Source organism: Brachycentrus maculatus, unplaced genomic scaffold, assembly GCF_059751285.1.
Source record: "Brachycentrus maculatus isolate JH-2025_06_01 unplaced genomic scaffold, ASM5975128v1 h1tg000263l, whole genome shotgun sequence".
In the NCBI taxonomy this organism is placed as follows: domain Eukaryota; kingdom Metazoa; phylum Arthropoda; class Insecta; order Trichoptera; family Brachycentridae; genus Brachycentrus; species Brachycentrus maculatus.
The window spans coordinates 458,633-478,684 of NW_028281014.1; the positions used below are offsets into that span (position 1 = coordinate 458,633).

The 20,052-nt window shown below is 33.9% G+C and overlaps 1 protein-coding gene across 12 annotated transcripts in view; it reads right to left on the minus strand.

The window, feature by feature from the left end:
* Positions 1 to 20,052, minus strand: part of Patronin (calmodulin-regulated spectrin-associated protein patronin) — an 83,205-nt gene that overhangs the window by 45,076 nt on the left and 18,077 nt on the right. For all 12 annotated transcript variants that reach the window (XM_088266170.1, XM_088266167.1, XM_088266166.1 and 9 more), the window contains exon 2: positions 13,337 to 13,432. In XM_088266170.1, the coding sequence (XP_088122296.1) occupies positions 13,337 to 13,432 (96 nt within the window). The remainder of the gene's footprint in view (positions 1 to 13,336; positions 13,433 to 20,052) is intronic.

A 20,052-nucleotide genomic window follows, 5' to 3' on the forward strand; every position in this document is an offset into this window, starting at 1 on the left:
GGCGATACACACAAAGTAAATAAATAGTCCAGGCAAATTGAGTATACATATTTTAGGTCAAACCTCAGAATAAAATTTATAGTTTTCATTTTTGGCATGTTAGGACGCTAGAAGTGTCCCTTCAGAGTCCCCCACCCCTCAGGTGCCGCTTTCCCCCCTCTTCATAAATATTTTTCAGCCCATATTTTTTTTTATTTTCCACAAAAAAGGTTAAAAGAAAGAGTTCAAAGGAAAACTATCATAGGCGCAAATGATCACCATTAAATATCTACAAAACGGTGATGATGACCTGTGGCAGTGTCTACACGTCAATTGAATTCAACCCCGACACATATATCGCTACTCGTTTCAAGAACGTCATAAATAAAAAATCGTCAATTTTCAGTTGTGTGTGTTTTCGGAATGCCCAGAAAATGTACGATATCCCAGCAAAAGCGGCATATTTTTAACTTAATATTTTTACCCGCTACAGGGCAGAAAGTGTTGTTTTTGCATTTTGAAGAAAAGGTATTGTTTAATTTTTTTTTTTTTTTTTAAATATACTAAATATTTTTCAAATGGAGAAATAACCTTCAGGTTTTACCTAAAAATATCTGTTGCACAGTAAAAAGTTCAATAAGTGGCTTGATATTTATTTTTAATACATTGTATTATATTTTCAAACTTTAAAAACGTTCTCCTGAAAAATCAAGTTTTTCGATTTATGACGTTCTTGAAAGGAGTGAGCGATATATTCTCACATATTGCATAAATAATATACCAGTTGCAAGACATGACTAGGTCACTTGTGAATAGGCAAATGAAGAAACGAAAGTTTATATTTCATACATGAAACAGATGATATTTCTTACATGCTCCGGTGTGGACTAGACCTGATAAAGTCTCAACATGAAACGAAACATCTATCGTTCTTTTTTATATGAAAGAATAATGAAGTATGAGCATCCCAGGGCTTACGACCTGACATTTGGCTGGCTTAAGCGATCACTTTATAATACACTTGTGTAACCTTCACCATTCCGCCCATTATTGAACATCCATATTACATTAATTTTTTAAACCTGTATATATGCAATGATCTCGGACCCTTCGATATGTTAAAAAGTATGGCTGATTATGGCGCTACCAGTTGGAAAATTGGTGAAGTATTTATGAAAAAAAGTAATAATGAACAGAAAAAGTTTGCGGAACACTGGTCTAACATATATTTTTTATCGCCTAACGTAGATACACATGTAACAGTCACCGCAGGAGAGAAGTTTGCTGTTGTCCTGTATGACAGGTTCAATTGTGAAACGTTTGATGAACTAAGAGCGGTAAAATAATGGAGGAAAATTGCGTTTTAAGCACTCAATTCTTACTTTCAAATAGCATCCCTATAAATGTGAGTACATTTGCGGTTTGTACACAACGTTTGTTCCGGGTTTATATCCGGGCAACACCTAAATCCCGAAGAGTAGGGATGAGAGATAGTTGGAAATACAATGATGCCTTTTCGTTACATCAAACCTTCCTATTGACCATCTCCCGGTGTCTTGCGGTTGGAAATGATCAGTGATTTGTAGCAATAGGAGTGAATGTATACGTGCCGGGCTTGAATGCACTTTATGTGTAGACACTGACATGGGTCTCATCATCATGTACAAATGTAAATTACATTGAAGATGATGGTGTTGGTGATGTGGGATAACGCTTTCTTGGTTAATTAAAATGATCATACATTACAAAGCTAAAAAGAAAAAAATATGTCCATACTATCATTTTTATATTTATACTCATATTTACATATTCACATTATTTAGTTCAAAAATTTGAGTAGTGTGGTTGTCAATCACGGGTAGATTGGTAAATATTACACGTGTGTAAAGTAATCACTTTACCAGCCTATGACAGGCCATAAGCCCTGTAAATACCCAGACATCCGTATTCTTCTTTATCTATGTTGAGATGTCAAAAACGTTAATACTTATTGCCATTGATCTGCCTATTAATGGGTACATGATATCGCGTATCAAATGAAAATTATTTTATAATACACCGTTTTTTTAGAAAATCAAGAAAACATGGATGGGGACGTATTTAGGAGGCGGTAAGGGGAGCGAACACCCAAGGGGTGGGGACTTTTAAAAGACACTTCTAGGGTCCTAAAAAACATTTATGCCAAAAATCAAAAGTGCTAAAAAATGAGATTGATGTCTATTCGTCTGAAAATGCACGACCAACAGAATGCACATTCCGTTATCGAGTGACACAGCGCGACCAAATCATATGCCCCATTAGCACGTGAAACGATTGAACAAGATCGAGAAAGATCATTTACCTTCCAACGTACGTACTCCAGTGAATGCGCTTTTCCGCTGACAAAAAGGCATAATCATCATTATTCGTCATTTGGAGAGATTTTGATTCATCAAAGGCTATGAAAGACAATGTTTTATTAACAATCGACAGTTTACTATTATAAACTTTAAGCTTAAATACGTTTAAGCTAAACGACGCTAAATGATCAAATATATAGGATAGGATATAGATATAGGATATTTTTAAAAAAAAATTAGGAGGTAAGTATACAAACTTAAACTCCCAGCAGTAAATTGATGGCATGTTGCGCCATCTTGTAAAAACTACAGCTCTGTCACATATATGCCATTCAACTGAGGTACGAAGAAGTCAGTAATCATGGTTCTGTAGCGCTATCCATTGACCGTAACATTTTGGCGGGCATGGTCTTAAAAAAATGGGTAAATGATTCAACCTGCTCATAAAGCACACCAAACATTGACTTGGATGTAAGGGCGTCTCGACAAAGGCTTCTGGGTTTTCCCCACTCTAAATTCGGCAATTCCGCTTATTGACATAGCCATTTAACCAAAAATGTGCCTAATCGGTGAACACAATTTTGCGTTGTAAAAGAGGATCAAGCTGAATATTGTTTTCGTCCCATTCACCGAACCTACGACGTGCATAATGGTCATTTCAGTCTATTCATGGTGAAATGGCAAAACTTACTCACTACAAATCTACTGTCAAATTGACAGTCTGTAGAAACAATGTTACCAGTGTAAAAATCAAACCTCGAACAAAAATCCTATATTATATTGCTAATTATCAGACGGATTACAATTGTTTGAGAATCACGGTACCTAAGCGGCAAGGTTAATTAATTGAGAAGCAGTTTTTTTATGTCTACTATAAACATATACCCATGGAGAAATAATCTTTACTCGTTTAAAATAATTGAATTCTCGGTTGATCATTAACTTCATATGAATGAACAACGTAATTCTACCGACAGAGAAGACGTTGATCCAATCCAATTGGAGCCAAGATATTTAACCTCGATGTAGAACGAATTTTAATAACAACGATCCTAAACCTGCAGATAATTGTAGGCGCAAAAATCTATTTTCAAAGGAACAGGTTTATTTTTTTGCTGTATAAGTTTCTTGGTAAAGAAGATATCTATATTTTGTTAAAATATTAAATGTTTTATTTTGATTTTTTTTCTTTACGTGTCATGTCGGGTGACTAATACTGACTATCACTTGTAAGAAAATGTACTGACTATCACTTGTAAGAAAATGTACCTATTCTGGGCAGTCGAAACAGCTCCTCGTCGTTCTGTACTCCTGTCCACTCGTGCATTAAAAATTAATTGATAAAAATTACTAAGGCTCTTCTTAAATAATAAAAAATGTTTTCTTCAAATTGTGGTATACTATATTTTGCAAGAAACGATTTGAATAAACACTTGAATTAAGACACTTGCGCAGACCCCCAGGCAGACCTCCGAAAAGATGGAAAGACAGCTGGGAGTCAACATTAGGAGCGACATTCGGAGGCACAAACAGATATGTATCTACAAAAACAAGAAGAAGAAGAAGACTTGAATTAAGAGAGATTATTGAAATCACATGTGATTATATGTCAGAATTTTTATAATAATTTGTCATGTCATAAGCAAGCACAATTTGACAAAATAAAATTTAAAATATCTTTACATTCTGAAACCAATTTACAACATTTTGAGTGTGTACAAATATTTGTTGACAGATCTAGATTATCTCCACATAGGAGCAATTTTTACATCTCAACACAAATGTAGAATAATATGGAAGTCTCGGTATTTACAGGGATTATGACCTGTCATAGGCTGGTTAAGTGATCACTTTACAGACGTGCAACATTCACGAATTCTACTCATGATTGACAACCACACAACTCAAATTTTTGGAACTCCTAGATATATTGATCAATTTCGTGACACAATACATAAGATGAATATTACACGTGTTTAAAGTGATCCAGCCAATGACATGTTATAATTTCTGCAAAGACTTCCAAATTCATCTTCATCTACGTTGAGATGTCAAAAACTGAGACCAATTAGCAAATAAAACAATAACCGCTTTTAATGCAAACGGGGGAAAATTTAGTCACATTTTTTTAATAATTAGGCCAACGACCAATAAAAAATGTCTCACAGGGTACCACTTTCGGCTAAGTACTGAGATAATCGCGTACATACCTACGTGATAAGAATACTTGAGGCAGTATGTCGTCATTCGCATATGGTGTATTATATTTTATGACTTGACGGTCCGGACCGTCGGCCATATTGGAATCTGTACAGATAATTGTGTGATGGTTGGCCCGTGGGACGATCATGGCGAAATGTTGAACCAAAGCAGGTTAGTGAAGCGATGGGCGTACAGAGACATATCAACAAATCTACGCGCGTGGGATATCCCATCTGACGTCCTTTTCGACTATTTGGAGTACAGCTGTTAGCATCATGACTCTGTCCACCATTTGCATGGTCCTAGATATTCGAACAACATAATGAATGCAAAGTTTTCGTGAAATTTAGAACCGACGAATGCCCGCCGAGCTCATTTATCTATCTATATAAATAAATAAAATAAAAATTATTAAAGTTTATTTTACAATAATGGCAGCGCCATCTGTTGAACGTGATAGCAAAAACACACACAATACCAAACATTGTTCATGGCGGATAGGGTGCTTCTTTAATTTGATTTTCAATGTTTTCGATTGTAATTTTGATTCATAGATTTTTTAAGTTTTCACTGCTTCACAGCATTGTTTTTTTTTATTAAGAGAAACATTTACGTTTTTTATTATTTACACAAACATTTCAATTTCATACTATTTCTGTGAGCATAAGCCGCTCATTATTAGAAATAGGTATCAAATTGTGGTAGAGTGGGTTCGAACCGAGAAACTCTGACTCAAAGAGTCCGCGACACTAACCACGGGACCATAACCGGACACCAACTTAATTATAAAGTTAAATTATATATATATTAGAAATGTGTGTTTTTTCTATCATTTCCATTTAATAGACGAAGCCATAGTATCGCGTGGTACAGCCACTAAACAAATAAAAGTAATACACTCAATTAAATATTAACGTAGTAATCACGGTGCATTTTTTAATTTGTTTTGTTTTGTTTAGCAAGTATACAAAACTCCATTTTCAAGTAGTGATTCGTTAAACGTTTATATATTTTCCATATTATAAATTCCAAAAAAAAATTGCGTTCAGGGTATATAATTTTTCTTTCCACAAGAGTAATATGTTTCTTCCTATTTCCCCATTCCGCCCACTACTTTCTGCCACCCTAGCTATAAATCACTTCTTGTATCTATAAATACCTATCAAATTTAGTTTGATTATCGGCACACAGCCACCCACCTTACATCGCATTTTTAATCATCCACAGGCTACTCCATTTCTCATTAAACTGTGCTGATCAGTTAAAGATAACGTGTTTTTACAATAATCTCGCAGTATAAAAGACACTTTAAATTCAATGGATCTTTGGAGTATCTAATTTAACATACTCAACCTATAAAGGATTGTATTAGACTCTATTTGTGTTTATAACAGCCGATATAATTAATATTTTCATTAATAATTTTCGAAAAAAACGTTATTTTCGTAAGTTGGCAATGAATGACGTCACATAAACGATGAAGTTATTTTAATGTTGATGTCATTGCTTAATTATTGGCGGCTCTAATTGTTGATGTCTATGGTCCACCCACCCACCCCCCTCCCCTCATATTTGTATGGCACAAATGGCAGTGTAGTGGTAAACAAACAATCCATACTACTACTATTACAGCTCTATAAACCACAGACAATAAATCATGTGACGTCATAAAACATTTGATGACGGAAATTTGATGACGTATGCGAACGCACGTTTTTCGTTTTATAAAAATATCTAAAGTTTAAACCTTCATATATCCCTTATTTCTCTACATATTTCAGTAAGAATGCTACCTGTATTCTTGTGATTGTTCATATTAATTTATTAGCCAATAATCACACATCGTGATATTTCGCTCACTCCTTTCAAGAACGTCATAAATCAAATAACTTGATTTTTCAGGAGAACGTTTTCAAAGTTTAAAAATATAATACAATGTATAAAAAATAAATATCAAGCTACTTATTGAACTTTTTACTGTGCAACAGATCTTTCTAGGTAAAACCTGAAGATTTTTTCTCCATTTGAAAAATATTTAGTATATTTAAAAAAATAATTAAACAATACCTTTTCTTCAAAATGCAAAAACAACACTTCCTGCCCTGAAGCGGGTAAATATTAAATTAAAAATATGCCTCTTTTGCTAGGATATAGTACATTTTCTGGGCATTTCGAAAACATGCACAACTGAAAATTGACAATTTTTGATTTATGACGTTCTTGAAAGGAGTGAACGATTTATTCATTAACTATACTTCTACACATGTTTAATTACATATGTAAATATGCGTGCATCTATATTATATCTATATGAAAATCCTGAGAAGCAGTTTAATTGTCGCAATCAACATTACAGCGCGATTACGAGATAAAAATTATTGTAGAAAACAGAGCTCAAAATATAACCAAATTATACTTATGGAAGCGAAAAGATAATTAATCGAAAGTGTATTGCAATTAAGTAGTCTACTTGCAAACCACGTTATGTTAAAAAAATCAGTTTTTTAGACAACGGCGGCAATCGGTAGAATATCAAATCTTCTACCGATTTGAGCTTTTTTTGAGCGATTTTCGAAAGTGAACTGTCGATCGGCATAGCGAGTTTTGCAAGAGTATTGATTTTTCTATTCCATTTTATTCCTAACTTAACGAGTGAAGGCAAATTATGTTAAATATATATATATATGTATATATATATATATATATATATATATATATATATATATATATATATATATATATATATATATATATATATATATATATATATATATATATATATATATATATATATATATATATATATATATATATATATATATATATATATATATATATATATATATATATATATATATATATATATATATATATATATATATATATATATATATATATATATATATATATATATATATATATATATATATATATATATATATATATATATATATTTATATATATATATATATATATATATATATATATATATATATATATATATATATATATATATATATATACATATATATACATATATATATATGTATATATATATATATATATATATATATATATATATATATATATATATATATATATATATATATATATATATATATAAAATATAAAAAAATAAAAACCCTTATCCGCACCCCGATGGTGCATAGGGCACTGTGTCATATAAACGCAGTGTAATCTTGATCGTTTACACATGAAGGAAAGGTGATCAGCCCTCCGCTTCAGGTACCAGTCCATGGTAATATTGAATAAATATTATAGTGAAAAAATCACTTATATTTATGTTACCCCCCGAAGGAAATCGAACACGGAACCTCCAGAACGGTAGCCGAGCGTGCTGACCATTACACTACGGAGGCGGACATGTTAAATATAGACGTTAATATTTTAAATCTTCTACCGATTGCCGCCATTGGCTAATTTTTTTTTCATTATTACGTGGTTTGCAAGTGGACTACTCGATTATTGAACGATATTATTATGTAAATATTGTAATAAATTATCGCTGATAAAATACCTCCCGAACGCAGGAAATCGAGAAAAGATATCCACTTAATTCAGTTGTCACCAAATTTTTACGCAAAAAAAAAACTAGAGATAAAAAAATGTGTTAGGTATATGAAAACAATACACAACAAAAATGATAAGATTTTATTTATCAAAATTTAAAGTTTTTGCGATCATTAGGTATCATATATTATAGGATATCATAGATATTATAGGTACCATAGCTGGCAAAGATATTAAATAATCCACAGAATGATTCTCTAAATACGAGACAGAAAATTTAGAGGATAAAATCGAAGAACTTCGCGTGCGGTGTCTGGTCGGGAATGGCTAGTATCAGTAAGAGCTTAGAACCATTAGAATATTCGACAAGAACATAGAAGTACAATAAAATGGCGAACTATTCCGCGATCACAACCGACTTATGCCAGTTTATTATAATGAAGATCGATTGTCGGAGCAAGCGGTGCATAAACCTATAATTTAAGTAATAACTTCTACAAATGCTTTAAAAAAAACTGCAGCATTTTGAACACTAAATCACGTATATTGCAGAATATAACATTAACATAATTTACCTTGTCCTTTCGAAAACGAATCGTACAAATGGGAAGTAGGTACAATTCCGATCCGCATCTATCAAAATTACAACTAACATACGAAAGGAATCCCACAACAGTACATATCAAGTGCTTTTCATTCTAAATTTATATGGTAAGTAATGTTGACTACGTAATCTGTGGTCTTGTGAAAATGTTACGTCAAAAAAAGTTTTAATCCTAATATTTTTTTAAATAATAGTGTGACCACACATTTGGTACTATTTATTTACCCAATTTCGATTCCGGGACTGGTATTCTATACAGAAAAAAACGCATCAAAAATGTAGTCTAAATATTGATTATTCGGTTACGTTAACTTTCTGACAATACGGATCGACAACCGGTTAAAAAAATGCCAAAGTCATAAGAAATAAAAGTCCAGGAGTACAGTGAAAATAATCTACACTACGTAATTAAATTATGGAATATCCCAGCCCTGACCAATATAAGATGGATAAATGATACAATACGATAAGATGGATAAAATGACAGCCGACAAAGAATACCTCTTGGATATTACGTTCGCTTTTAATTTTCTTCGTTAAGTTTAAAATAAATCGATAAAATAATGTCAAGAATTCACCCAGTAAAATTCCTACACCAGAATTAGATAGTGCATGTCGCAATTTGAAGCATCGAAAGAAATAAAGGTATGTTTAATACATTCGTGATAAAAATGTATATTTAATTGCATTATACGAAAAGATAAGAACGCGTAACGAATAACGAAATCAAAATTGATTATAAATATGTATGAACTTTAAAAATACGAATTTCTTCATAAAATCACATACACTATTACCAAGTTGAGCGTGTATTTTAGAAATAAAAGAGACTACACATCGTTAATATCCAATATGAAACGAAAATACACAACAGAAGCAACAAGTCCGACGGGAAATAGTATCAAAGTCGCCCCTAGAAGTATTTCGGGGCCCTTGTCACGTCTACAGGGTTGTGTAATGTGTAACCACAAATGGCGTCGAAGGGGTGTAGTCTATGAGTCAGCAACCACAGCCCACTCCATTAGGCATATTGAACGCTCCCCTAAAACGCGGCCACGGCCTTAACCAATCTTCCTAAACGCATCAATCCATCTACATCTCGGGGACCGTGATCCCTGTACATAATAATGTTCCTCACATGTAACCACTGGAAATAGATATGAAGTAATATAAATAAACACATGGTCCACTCAGTCTCGAATAATGAGTCGGCATGAAGTTCATTCATAGGCCATCATGTACATGACATACATAGATGTTATTTAATTGATTCAATTTCACTGGCAGTAATTATTTAGAGCTCGAACGGACGTTTAATTATCAAAACGAATCCGTTCGACGCTATCCGAAAATCTCAAATGAAACAAACAAAAGATCGAACCAGACGGCTTTGCGTGGTATGAAGAGGGGATGTGACTCATATTTTCATAGAACCTATAAATAATGATATAAAATCGCAGGTCGTGCCTTATCACAGACGAGAATATTTGAGAAGCGTGCTTCGATCGCTGGAATTCGCATAACAGCGAGAGAAAGATTAAATAGGAATGTTTGTATGAAAAATAAACAACGGTTATATTAAATGTTTGCTGTAATAGAAATTCAGGAATACAACTATAAACGAAAGATAGATGTCTAGTGATATTCTAGTGATTGAAGCACAATGTTTCGAAATTGGATCATATATTATATATACAACTTCCAAGAATTTCAGTAGTGTGGTTGTTAATCATGGGTAGAATTGGTCAATGTTACACGTGTGTAAAGTGATCACTTACCCTATGACAGGTCATAATCCTTGAAATACCCGGACTTCAGTATTCTTCTTCATTTATGTCGAGATGTCAAAAATGTAAAAATAACTCCTAAGTGCAGATAATACAGATTTGTGAACAAGTATTTGGACACACTCAAAATGTTGTAAATTGGTCTCAAAATGTAAAGATGTTTTTACTTTCTTAAATCGTGCTTGCTTGTATTATAACACAATAATTTACTATCAAAATTACCTATGACGGTCGTAAGCCCCGTAAATACCCAGACTTCCATATTCTTCTTCGTCTATGTTGAGATGTAAAAAAATAGTATGAAAAATAACTCCTATAATTGGAGATAATCCAGATTTGTGAACAAGTATTTGAACACACTCAAAATGTTGTAAATACTAGAATCGTTGTTAGTTTGTATGCATCTCCCAAAGTAAGGATAGTACAGAACAATGAGTGGTAGGAGGAATGAAATGTGGTAACAGAGCGAGCTTTCATTGTTTACGTTCCCACAATGCGACCGACTTCTCTTTGCCGACGTTTTCAATATGTGTTCAGAGTCAGCGAAAACGAGTGCACTTTTCAGAACATTTTTTGTTTCAGTGCAATTAATATACTCGGGTATTTGTACATAATACATATATGCACATTCCACAAACATTATTTCTACGCTATTACGTGGGTAAATACAAAAACATGCCTATTTAAGTCCGTCATAAAAATAATTAAATTACAAAATGAAATGAAAATAATGAATATTATTTTTTGACATCTCATCAAAGATGAAGATGAATATGGAAGTCTGGGCATTTACGGGGCTGACGACCGTCATAGGCTGGTTTAAGTGATCACTTAACACACGTGTAACATTCACCAATTCTTCCCATTATTAACAACGCTACTCAAATTCTTGGAAGCTCTATATATATGAACCAATTTTGAAACATTGTTCTTGAATCACTAGAACTTCACTAGAGACATCTATTGGTGAGATGAAAAGAGCTTTTTATTGAGCAGAAACCCTTTTATTAGTATGTGAGGTCCGAATCCTGGATTATAATTAAACACATGAGAAACGCCAGAAATTTTTCATTTTTATTATTGAAACTTATAATTTGACCAGATAATTTATTTGCAACATTTTGAGTGTGTCCAAATACTTGTTCACAAAATCAAAATGTCAAATTTGAGATGTCAAAAAATAATATGAAAATAACTCCTGTAATTGGAGATAATCCAGATTTTGAGAAAAAGTATTTGGACACACTCAAAATGTTGAAAATAATGAAATCCCAAAATGATGGAATTTCAAATACTTGAAAGCGGTCAGCTAAGAAACCGAAATAATTGGCGGGTATGTATGAGGAAATGCATGAACGTGGAAGAGGCGAAGAATGTTTGCACAGACAGAGTGGTGTGGCATTTTATTCTCTGCCCACCCCTGCGGGGAAGCGACTTAATGATTAGATAGTTAAAATAATGATTTTTTATTTTAGTTTTACTTGGTTAGAGTGCCACTATTTCATTAAATCTATTGTGACACGTGTTTCGATGCGTTCCGCATCATTTTCAAACACCGCATGATGCGGTGTTTGAAAATGATGCGGAACATCGGTTGCGGTGCATCGAAACACGTGTCATAATAGATTTTAAGAAATAGTGGTACTTACCGAATAAAACTTAAATTAAAAATGGATAGATTGTACATTAAATAAAGTGACTGCCGAATCAATTAATGAGAAAATAATTCAAATAATCCAACCACTGATTTCAAATCGTTAATTAACTTTTTTTTCTTTATTCAATAAAATTATTTTAAAATATTTAATTTACTGAAAATAAACATCTTAATTTCAATTACAGTATGTTTTAAACCCAGTCATACTGCGTGTGTAATCGTACAAGATAAAAAGGGTCACGTAAAAATATACACTTCCGTAGAGTGTCTCTGCTTATATCTTTATAATACGTAGGTAAAAAAAACGAATTATCTCGTTAGCCACTAGGTACCTAACTTATAAAAACGTTGACCCAACAGTGAAGACTTTTATATCAATTTGTGATAAATAAATTCAATTTAATGATACTTAGAAATAATTAAGTGTTTTATAGCTGGAATAAAGATTTTTTTTTTAATTATGCCCAATTATTACAAACTTAAATATTATTAATGAAATAAAGTATTTACTTAGTTCTTGAAAGAAAACTACTAAGAAAGGATAACATAAAAATATCTTAACCCCTTAGATGCTACGTACCACTTTATCGGCACGACACTATCTTTTGAGTGCCGATATATAAGCACGGCCATAGAAAACTACTCGTGTTTTATACCGATATCAATTCAAGTGATCATTATGTAGGGAACACTTGACTATAACAAGTACATATTTTACACAATTTTTTAACATCTAAACATAGATGAAGAAGAATATGGAAGTCAGGGCATTTACAGGGCTTACGACCGTTATAGGCTGGGTTTAACCGTTACAGGCTATTACCAAACCAGCTTCTGACGGTCGTCAGCCCTGCAAATGCCCAGACTTCCTTATTCGTCTTCATCTACGTGGAGAAAAAATAACTCCTAATGGAAGTATTTGGACACACTCAAATTGTTGTACATTTTTTTTTTTTTTTATTAAAAAAAAGGCCAGAATTTTTATTCCTGGTTTTGTGCAAGCGTAATGTGACACTGTGTTTACACAATCGCAATGCTTTATTTTTTCGTGTGTGACACTTAACGAAATAATTTTAAAAATCAATTGCCGCATCTAAAGGGTTAAAGAAAGACATACACACCTTGGCCAAGAAATGCTAAGATGCTTTCAAACAGGCAGACGGCGATTGAAGGTTTTCCAGTTTTCGTTATAAATATATATTTTATTTATATAAAAAAATATGAGTGAAATCCTTACCTCATGATCCCTGTAGAAAGGTTCACGTAAATTCTCGGGCACCCGGTTGTTGAAAGCCTTCGATAATAGCCATTTCACCGACGCTCGTTGTTTGGACTGAAATAAAAAGAAAATAGAAATATTAATAATGACTATTGACACACACACATATAATTAAATACAAGCACGTTTGTTAAAATCGCCTCTAATTAGCGTACCGAAAAATCCGACTTCCTTCAATATATAAAAACATTGACTACTGAATAAATATAATGAAAAAAATAGTAATTACACACACATACACACATATGTATATGTATATGTATGTATGTATATATATATATATATATATATATATATATATATATATATATATATATATATATATATATATATATATATATATATATATATATATATATATATATATATATATATATATATATATATATATATATATATATATATATATATAGCGTGTTTAGCTATCGTGCTGAAGGTCCCGGGTTCGATTCCCAGGGGGGAGTGAAAATAAATATTGGTGATTTTACCCTAATATTTATTTAATATTACCCTGGACTGGTCCCTGAAGCGCAGGAGTAATCACCTTGCCTTCGTATAAGTAATTATCAAAATAACACTGCGTTAATACGAGGCAGTGCTCTATGCACCATTGGGTGCGGACAAGGGTTAGAATAATGTATTTATAAAATTATCACGCCGCTTCCCCGCAGGGGTAGGCAGAGATAATAGAACGCCTCGCCAATCTGTCTTTGTAAATAATATTAACCTCTTCCACATTCATGCATCTCCTCAAACATACCCGTCAATTATTCCGACTCCTGACCTGACCACTTTCAATTATACCGAAACATACACAAGTGTGTTTGGGTATGTTTTGGTATTTAAGAAAAGAAAGAAAAAAACACCGTTGTGACGTCACTATAACGAAGGTTACGTGACTCAAAAAAGGTGAATCATTTAACTGGAAATATGAAAATCTTGCATTAAAACGAACCGGAAACCATTTCCTATGGTGGCGGCGCAAATGAATATTGCAAATTTTAAACACACATCAAAGATAGATTTTACAGATCAAAACATTTACACCGACTATTGGATGTTGCACGAAGATTAACTGAGCATGAAATAAACTTGACGTGGTGAAACCACGTTTCTCCTCTAGCCTGGCAAAAATAATCAATTATCAATCGTTTAATTTAATTAGTCTTAGGTAAATTTTTTTCTGTGCGCGCAAATATTTTTTATGGCCCCGACCTTTTATAATTTACCTGTCATAAAACTAAAATGTATTTAAAAGGTTTGAATCATAAAAAAACTGTCGCCAACCCGCTGGCCTTTGAGGGATAATAGATGTTTGCCGGCGGTCATTTATCCTAAGAGCATTCTTTATTATATTATAAATAAAATTAAGGCTAATTGATGTCTAGACGTTGAAAATTTTGGGGGTGGAAACAAGCGCACCGTCAGCCAATGAAAAATGGTTTCGAGGGCGTGATCTTCAAGGAGAGAAACCGAATATAACGGGAAGAAATCAGTGGGATCGCTCTCTTGGAAGCCAACAGTTGGAAGGATCAGTTGGGAGGAATCAGTCGTAAAAGGAAAGACCGACCAGTCGGACTGGTCGGAATAATCTCTTGGAAGCCGGCAGTTGGTCGGAATACTCTCTTGGAAGCCAACAATTGGAAGGATCAGTTGGAGGGAGTAAGTCGTAAGAGGAGATCGACCAGTCGGACGGCTGGTCAGTCAGAAGACACAGAGAAGAAGAAGAGTTGGACGGAGCATTCGGAAAATCAGTGGGATCGGGGAGTTGGAAGGAGCAGTCGGGAGAGATCAGGGGGATCGAGCAGTCGGGAGAAATCAGTTAGAAGGAGCATACCTACACCAGGTTTTAAGACTTAAGTGAGGAGAAGAGCGGGAGCTCTACGCCGGGAGAGAGAGAAGATAGAAAAAAGGAAGTTACTCATCCGGAGTATCAAAAGCAGACCCACGCCGGGTCATAAGCCTCAAATTAAGAGCTGAAGCTCTACTAAGAGAAGAAGAAGATAAGAAGCAAGAATCATCGCACGGCGGCCCGTCATAAGAAGAACCTCATCCCAGCATCCAACGGCGCAGCTTTTTCACAAAGGATCACGGCGACCTCAGCATCACGGCGCATCTTTTTCACCAAAGGTTAGAATAAGTTTAATTTAAGATAGGATTAATTAATTTTAAGCTAATTTAATTTTGATATTTTTAATTAAATTAATTTAAGTATATTTTTTGTGCAGAATTTTCTTTCATCTCCCTACCCCTCCTTCTAATATTCCCAAGGTATATCAGCTTGATAAGGTGGGCGACGTCAAACTTTTGCAGTATTTCCGTATTGATCTTATACCGTAGTTTTAGGTAAATATTCTATATTTACGTAAATGTATGTGTGAATATGATATTTTTAGAGATCTGCGTGTGAGACGTTACAATCTAGCTTGTAAACTTCAATAAGTAAAACAAAATATTATTCCACAAATGGGTAAATCAAAGTAAATATAAAAACGCAACATAGTAATCCCTCTTGAAAACAGGTCACAAGGCTTACTACCAAGAAGAAAAAGAACATAGTGTATGTTACAGCCATGCAGTTTTTAATGCGATATTCCCAAAGACAGAACTCATCGCCGGTCAACCGCCGAAGAGACAACATGTCTGTCCATGACCGATTTATTTAAGGAATGTATATTAGACAAAAAAAAAATAGAATATAAGTACATAGAAAAAAAATATCTACAACTTATCAATAACTTTTCTTTTCAAACCGTTTTATTGTTTCATATAAAAAATTATTGTTTCGAATAAAAAATGTTTGTTCAATACAAAAACAGTGTTTTAAGAAAAAAAAAAACAATTACGTGAAATGTTAACTGGGTTTAGAAAAAAATAAGTTGCGACTTATCGAATACTGGGCCTTAAGCGGAAACTCAGAAGAAAATTTAGAACCCTTTTTATAGATTTGGTGGTACGCGCGTAATGTATGCAGGTTATCAGAAATTTAGGCGGGATCTTAGAATTATTTAACAGGAATGCCCCACTTAGGAAACGCTGTATCGCCCAAAAAACAAACTTGAAGCATACAGTATGTTTTTATAAATCGGTAACATTTTTTGTATCAGTCTATGATCAAAAAAGGGTTCTATATTTTTTTTAAATATTAGTTTGTTCAAAATCTTAAACATTCTTAAGTTATTCACCGATTGCTTTGAAATTTGACACAACAATGCATTCGGAAACGCGCTTTTTTATATACGACAGGTGTTTTTATCGGTGACAGGAAAAACATGCTTTTTGAAAAGCAGCTTTTTATACTATAATGGCAGGGCCATCTATTGAACGTAACACCAACACGCAATACTAAACGTTGCTCATGCGGACAGCGTATTTCTTGACAGCTACTAAAATATTGTATGCCCACAAGCACTGTGAAATTAAACATATTACGTATGTGTGCAATCGTTTTTAATTATTGTCCATAGTAACGCGTGGCCGGGTACAACTAGTACTTAAAATATTGACAACCGTTGATGTGGTCTGTAAATTGTATTATATGTATAATTTAATGCGAATCTTGGTTTACATAAAGCTGCAATAAATTTTATCACAGAAAAAAGAATTTAGAAGAAGTGCTCTAGTAATCTTTCGCTTTACGAACAACCCAGCACCCAAAATAGATTTAACCGCAATGTGATGATTAGAAATTTAGACAGGAAGCTAAAATTTTAGGTTAAAACCACGAAAGATGCATGTTACATTTACGGACCCATTAAAATATATCGATACACTCGTTCGAATTGAGTTATAGGTATAACCAATAAAAAAATGCAACCAAATCCAGCCGTGTGTCAGGCAAGTATCATTGTTTCTCATAAGCCATGACTTCATCATGATGCACGTTTGTATCTAGTTATACGGGAGAGGTATATTACTTCAGTAAGTATTTCTACAATATCTGGAATATCAATTCTTTACCCATTTACAGAATAAACAATTCTCAGTGTTAATTCCGAAGGTGATATAGTCTGTGTTGATGTTAACCTTTTCCACTCGGACCATTTTTTCTCATAACTGGTCAGCTCTGCTACTCTGATCAAAAAAATGCGACGTTTTTCTACAACTAAAATTAATATTTTGGTTCCCTAATTTTGGGACACTGGCAATTCGTGTGACCATGTTAATTGAGATTAACTGTATTTAACTGAAATATTTTTTGGTAGAATATACTTGGGTGATAGAGAAATCAGTGATTAAAGTTATACCTGCGCCGGGCCAGAGATTGTGGCCCACGGAGCTGCCTACTAGTATCATACGGGCCAGAGTGTCTGGCCTACAGAGTGGTGAGAGTTAAAATATATCCGGTGCTATGAATCAAGTTCACCCCAACTGAGGCGCATAATGGAGCCGGCATGATGTACTGTAAGTAAACGCTGAACACAATCCGCGCACACGGAACGAAGTAATCTTGCAGGTAACTATCGAGCAGTGTAGCTTGCACACGGAAGGCAAATGCGGGCATTGACCATGACCTCCGTAGAGTACAGACTAACAGTGACCAGAAACCATAGAGACCAGATATTCGGGAAGTCAGGTACCAGGACGAAGTACACAAACCGACAAACTTATCAATTATACAGTCAGGAGAGGATCCTAATAAAACTTTGCGTGATTTCCTTTTGCGCTGTCTTGCGATGCGTGCGAGAGATTAAACAAAAGATGGGGTAAAAATTATCAGGGTATAATAATCAGTGGGTGATATTAATTTGATAGCATTTCATGAAACTTGATGCAAAGAAGGAAAATACAACAGGTACATGGTTCAAACACATATTATGATATTTCGCAATGGAAACTTGTTGAAAAGTATGTATATTACTACAATTGCTGGATTGGATTAGAGATATGAACTGATAAGATTAATTTTACCTATTCTAAGCCTCTCATCTTTCATCTATCTACGAATTGGTAGTATGTATAATATTTTTGTATTTATACTACTACCGTCGTATATATCACGTTGTAGAGTTAAATAATTATTGAATTCTTCCCACAAATTATAATTAGTAAAACAAAGTTTAATAAATAGAGGCTATAACCGTAAAACGGAGGTTTTAAATAAAAGTTCGACAAAAAATATTCATTTTTAATGGTATACCTACATGGAAGGTATTATACTGTGATTGTATCTAATTGTACATTTACAAAGTTAAAGTGCCCACGACACGATCAATACGATTGCCAAAATTTCAGTGACAGTTGCTTATTAATACGACAAATATCTGGTGTTGTTTCTGACGGATAATTTATCGCGAGAAGCAATTTCAATCTGCTTCTGATTGTATCAAATTGCAATTGTCCAGAATTACGTGAAGAAAAATCAATAGATTATTAAGACACCCACAAAATAGTGATTCGCGTCATCGAATTGACATTCTTCAATCACGATTCAATTAAAACTCCCAATCGCGAAAAAAATTTACAATATTTATTGATCGTTTCCTGGACCCGTTCAATTAAGTATTTGTTACAATATGAAATACAAATACACCAATGTTAAAATTAAGTATGTGTTACAATATATAATACAGAATACACTCATGTTCGCCCGCTTGTCGGATATACCGATTTAAATAAGACGTGAACCAACATATTGAAGCGACGGTTATAGGCGCTTTGAGTGTGCAGTCGCACACCCAAAACGAGAGAAAAACAAAAGGAAACAACATAACACGGAGTTATGAAAATGTTCCGTAAAAAGAATACGCACGGGCGACAGAAGCGGAAATGGGAGAGGACATAAATAGAGAAATAATGGGACGAGGTGCACTGGCTGCTGCTGGCGTTCCGGCAAGTCGCAAGTCTGCAAGCCGGCTAGTGTAACAGGGACGGAATGTAGGTGATTTCGTGTTTGCACAAAGCCGCGCAGATGGCCTTACTGGCTGGATATTTATATTTACGGAGATGATGCGTTTAGCGCGTATATGGTCAGGCTTAACCTTGTTATTCATTCATACAATTCAGATCAACACAACATCTGTACAAGGTAAATCACATAACGCGCCTTGTTGGGCAAATCAGGGAAGAATGCTGACGGATTAATTAGCATTAACACTAGCGATTTCTTTACATGAACAAATCCTTTGTTTAGAAATTAACTTATTAACAATTTATTGATTGAATGATGAAATATTTTACGATCATATGCTAGTAAAACGAGGCGGGCAAGCTCTGTAGTTGAATTTAGACCGCGCATGGAAAAGAAAGTTGCGAAGGAAAGGTTTATCGGATGCTTAAAACCCGTTTCGAGAATCATACCTTGGGCAGTGAGCTCCGTAGAAAAGTACGCTTCTTCATGGAAGATAAATATTTCGACCGCATATTTAAAATTATGTAAATTTACAAAAGATAGATTTGGAAAAGTCCTCGGCGTTTGGACGCATCCATTTATGGCGTCCACCGCACACCAAATGTGGAAACCGAGATGTACGAGTATCATTAAATATGTGGACGTCAGCGATCATAACAAAAACACAATGTCATTTGACATATCCCTCACTCCTTTCAAGAACGTCATAAATCAAAAATCGACAATTTTCAGTTGTGCATGTTTTCGGAATGCCCAGAAAATGTACTATATCCCAGCAAAAGAGGCATATTTTAAACTTAATATTTACCCGCTACAGGGCAGA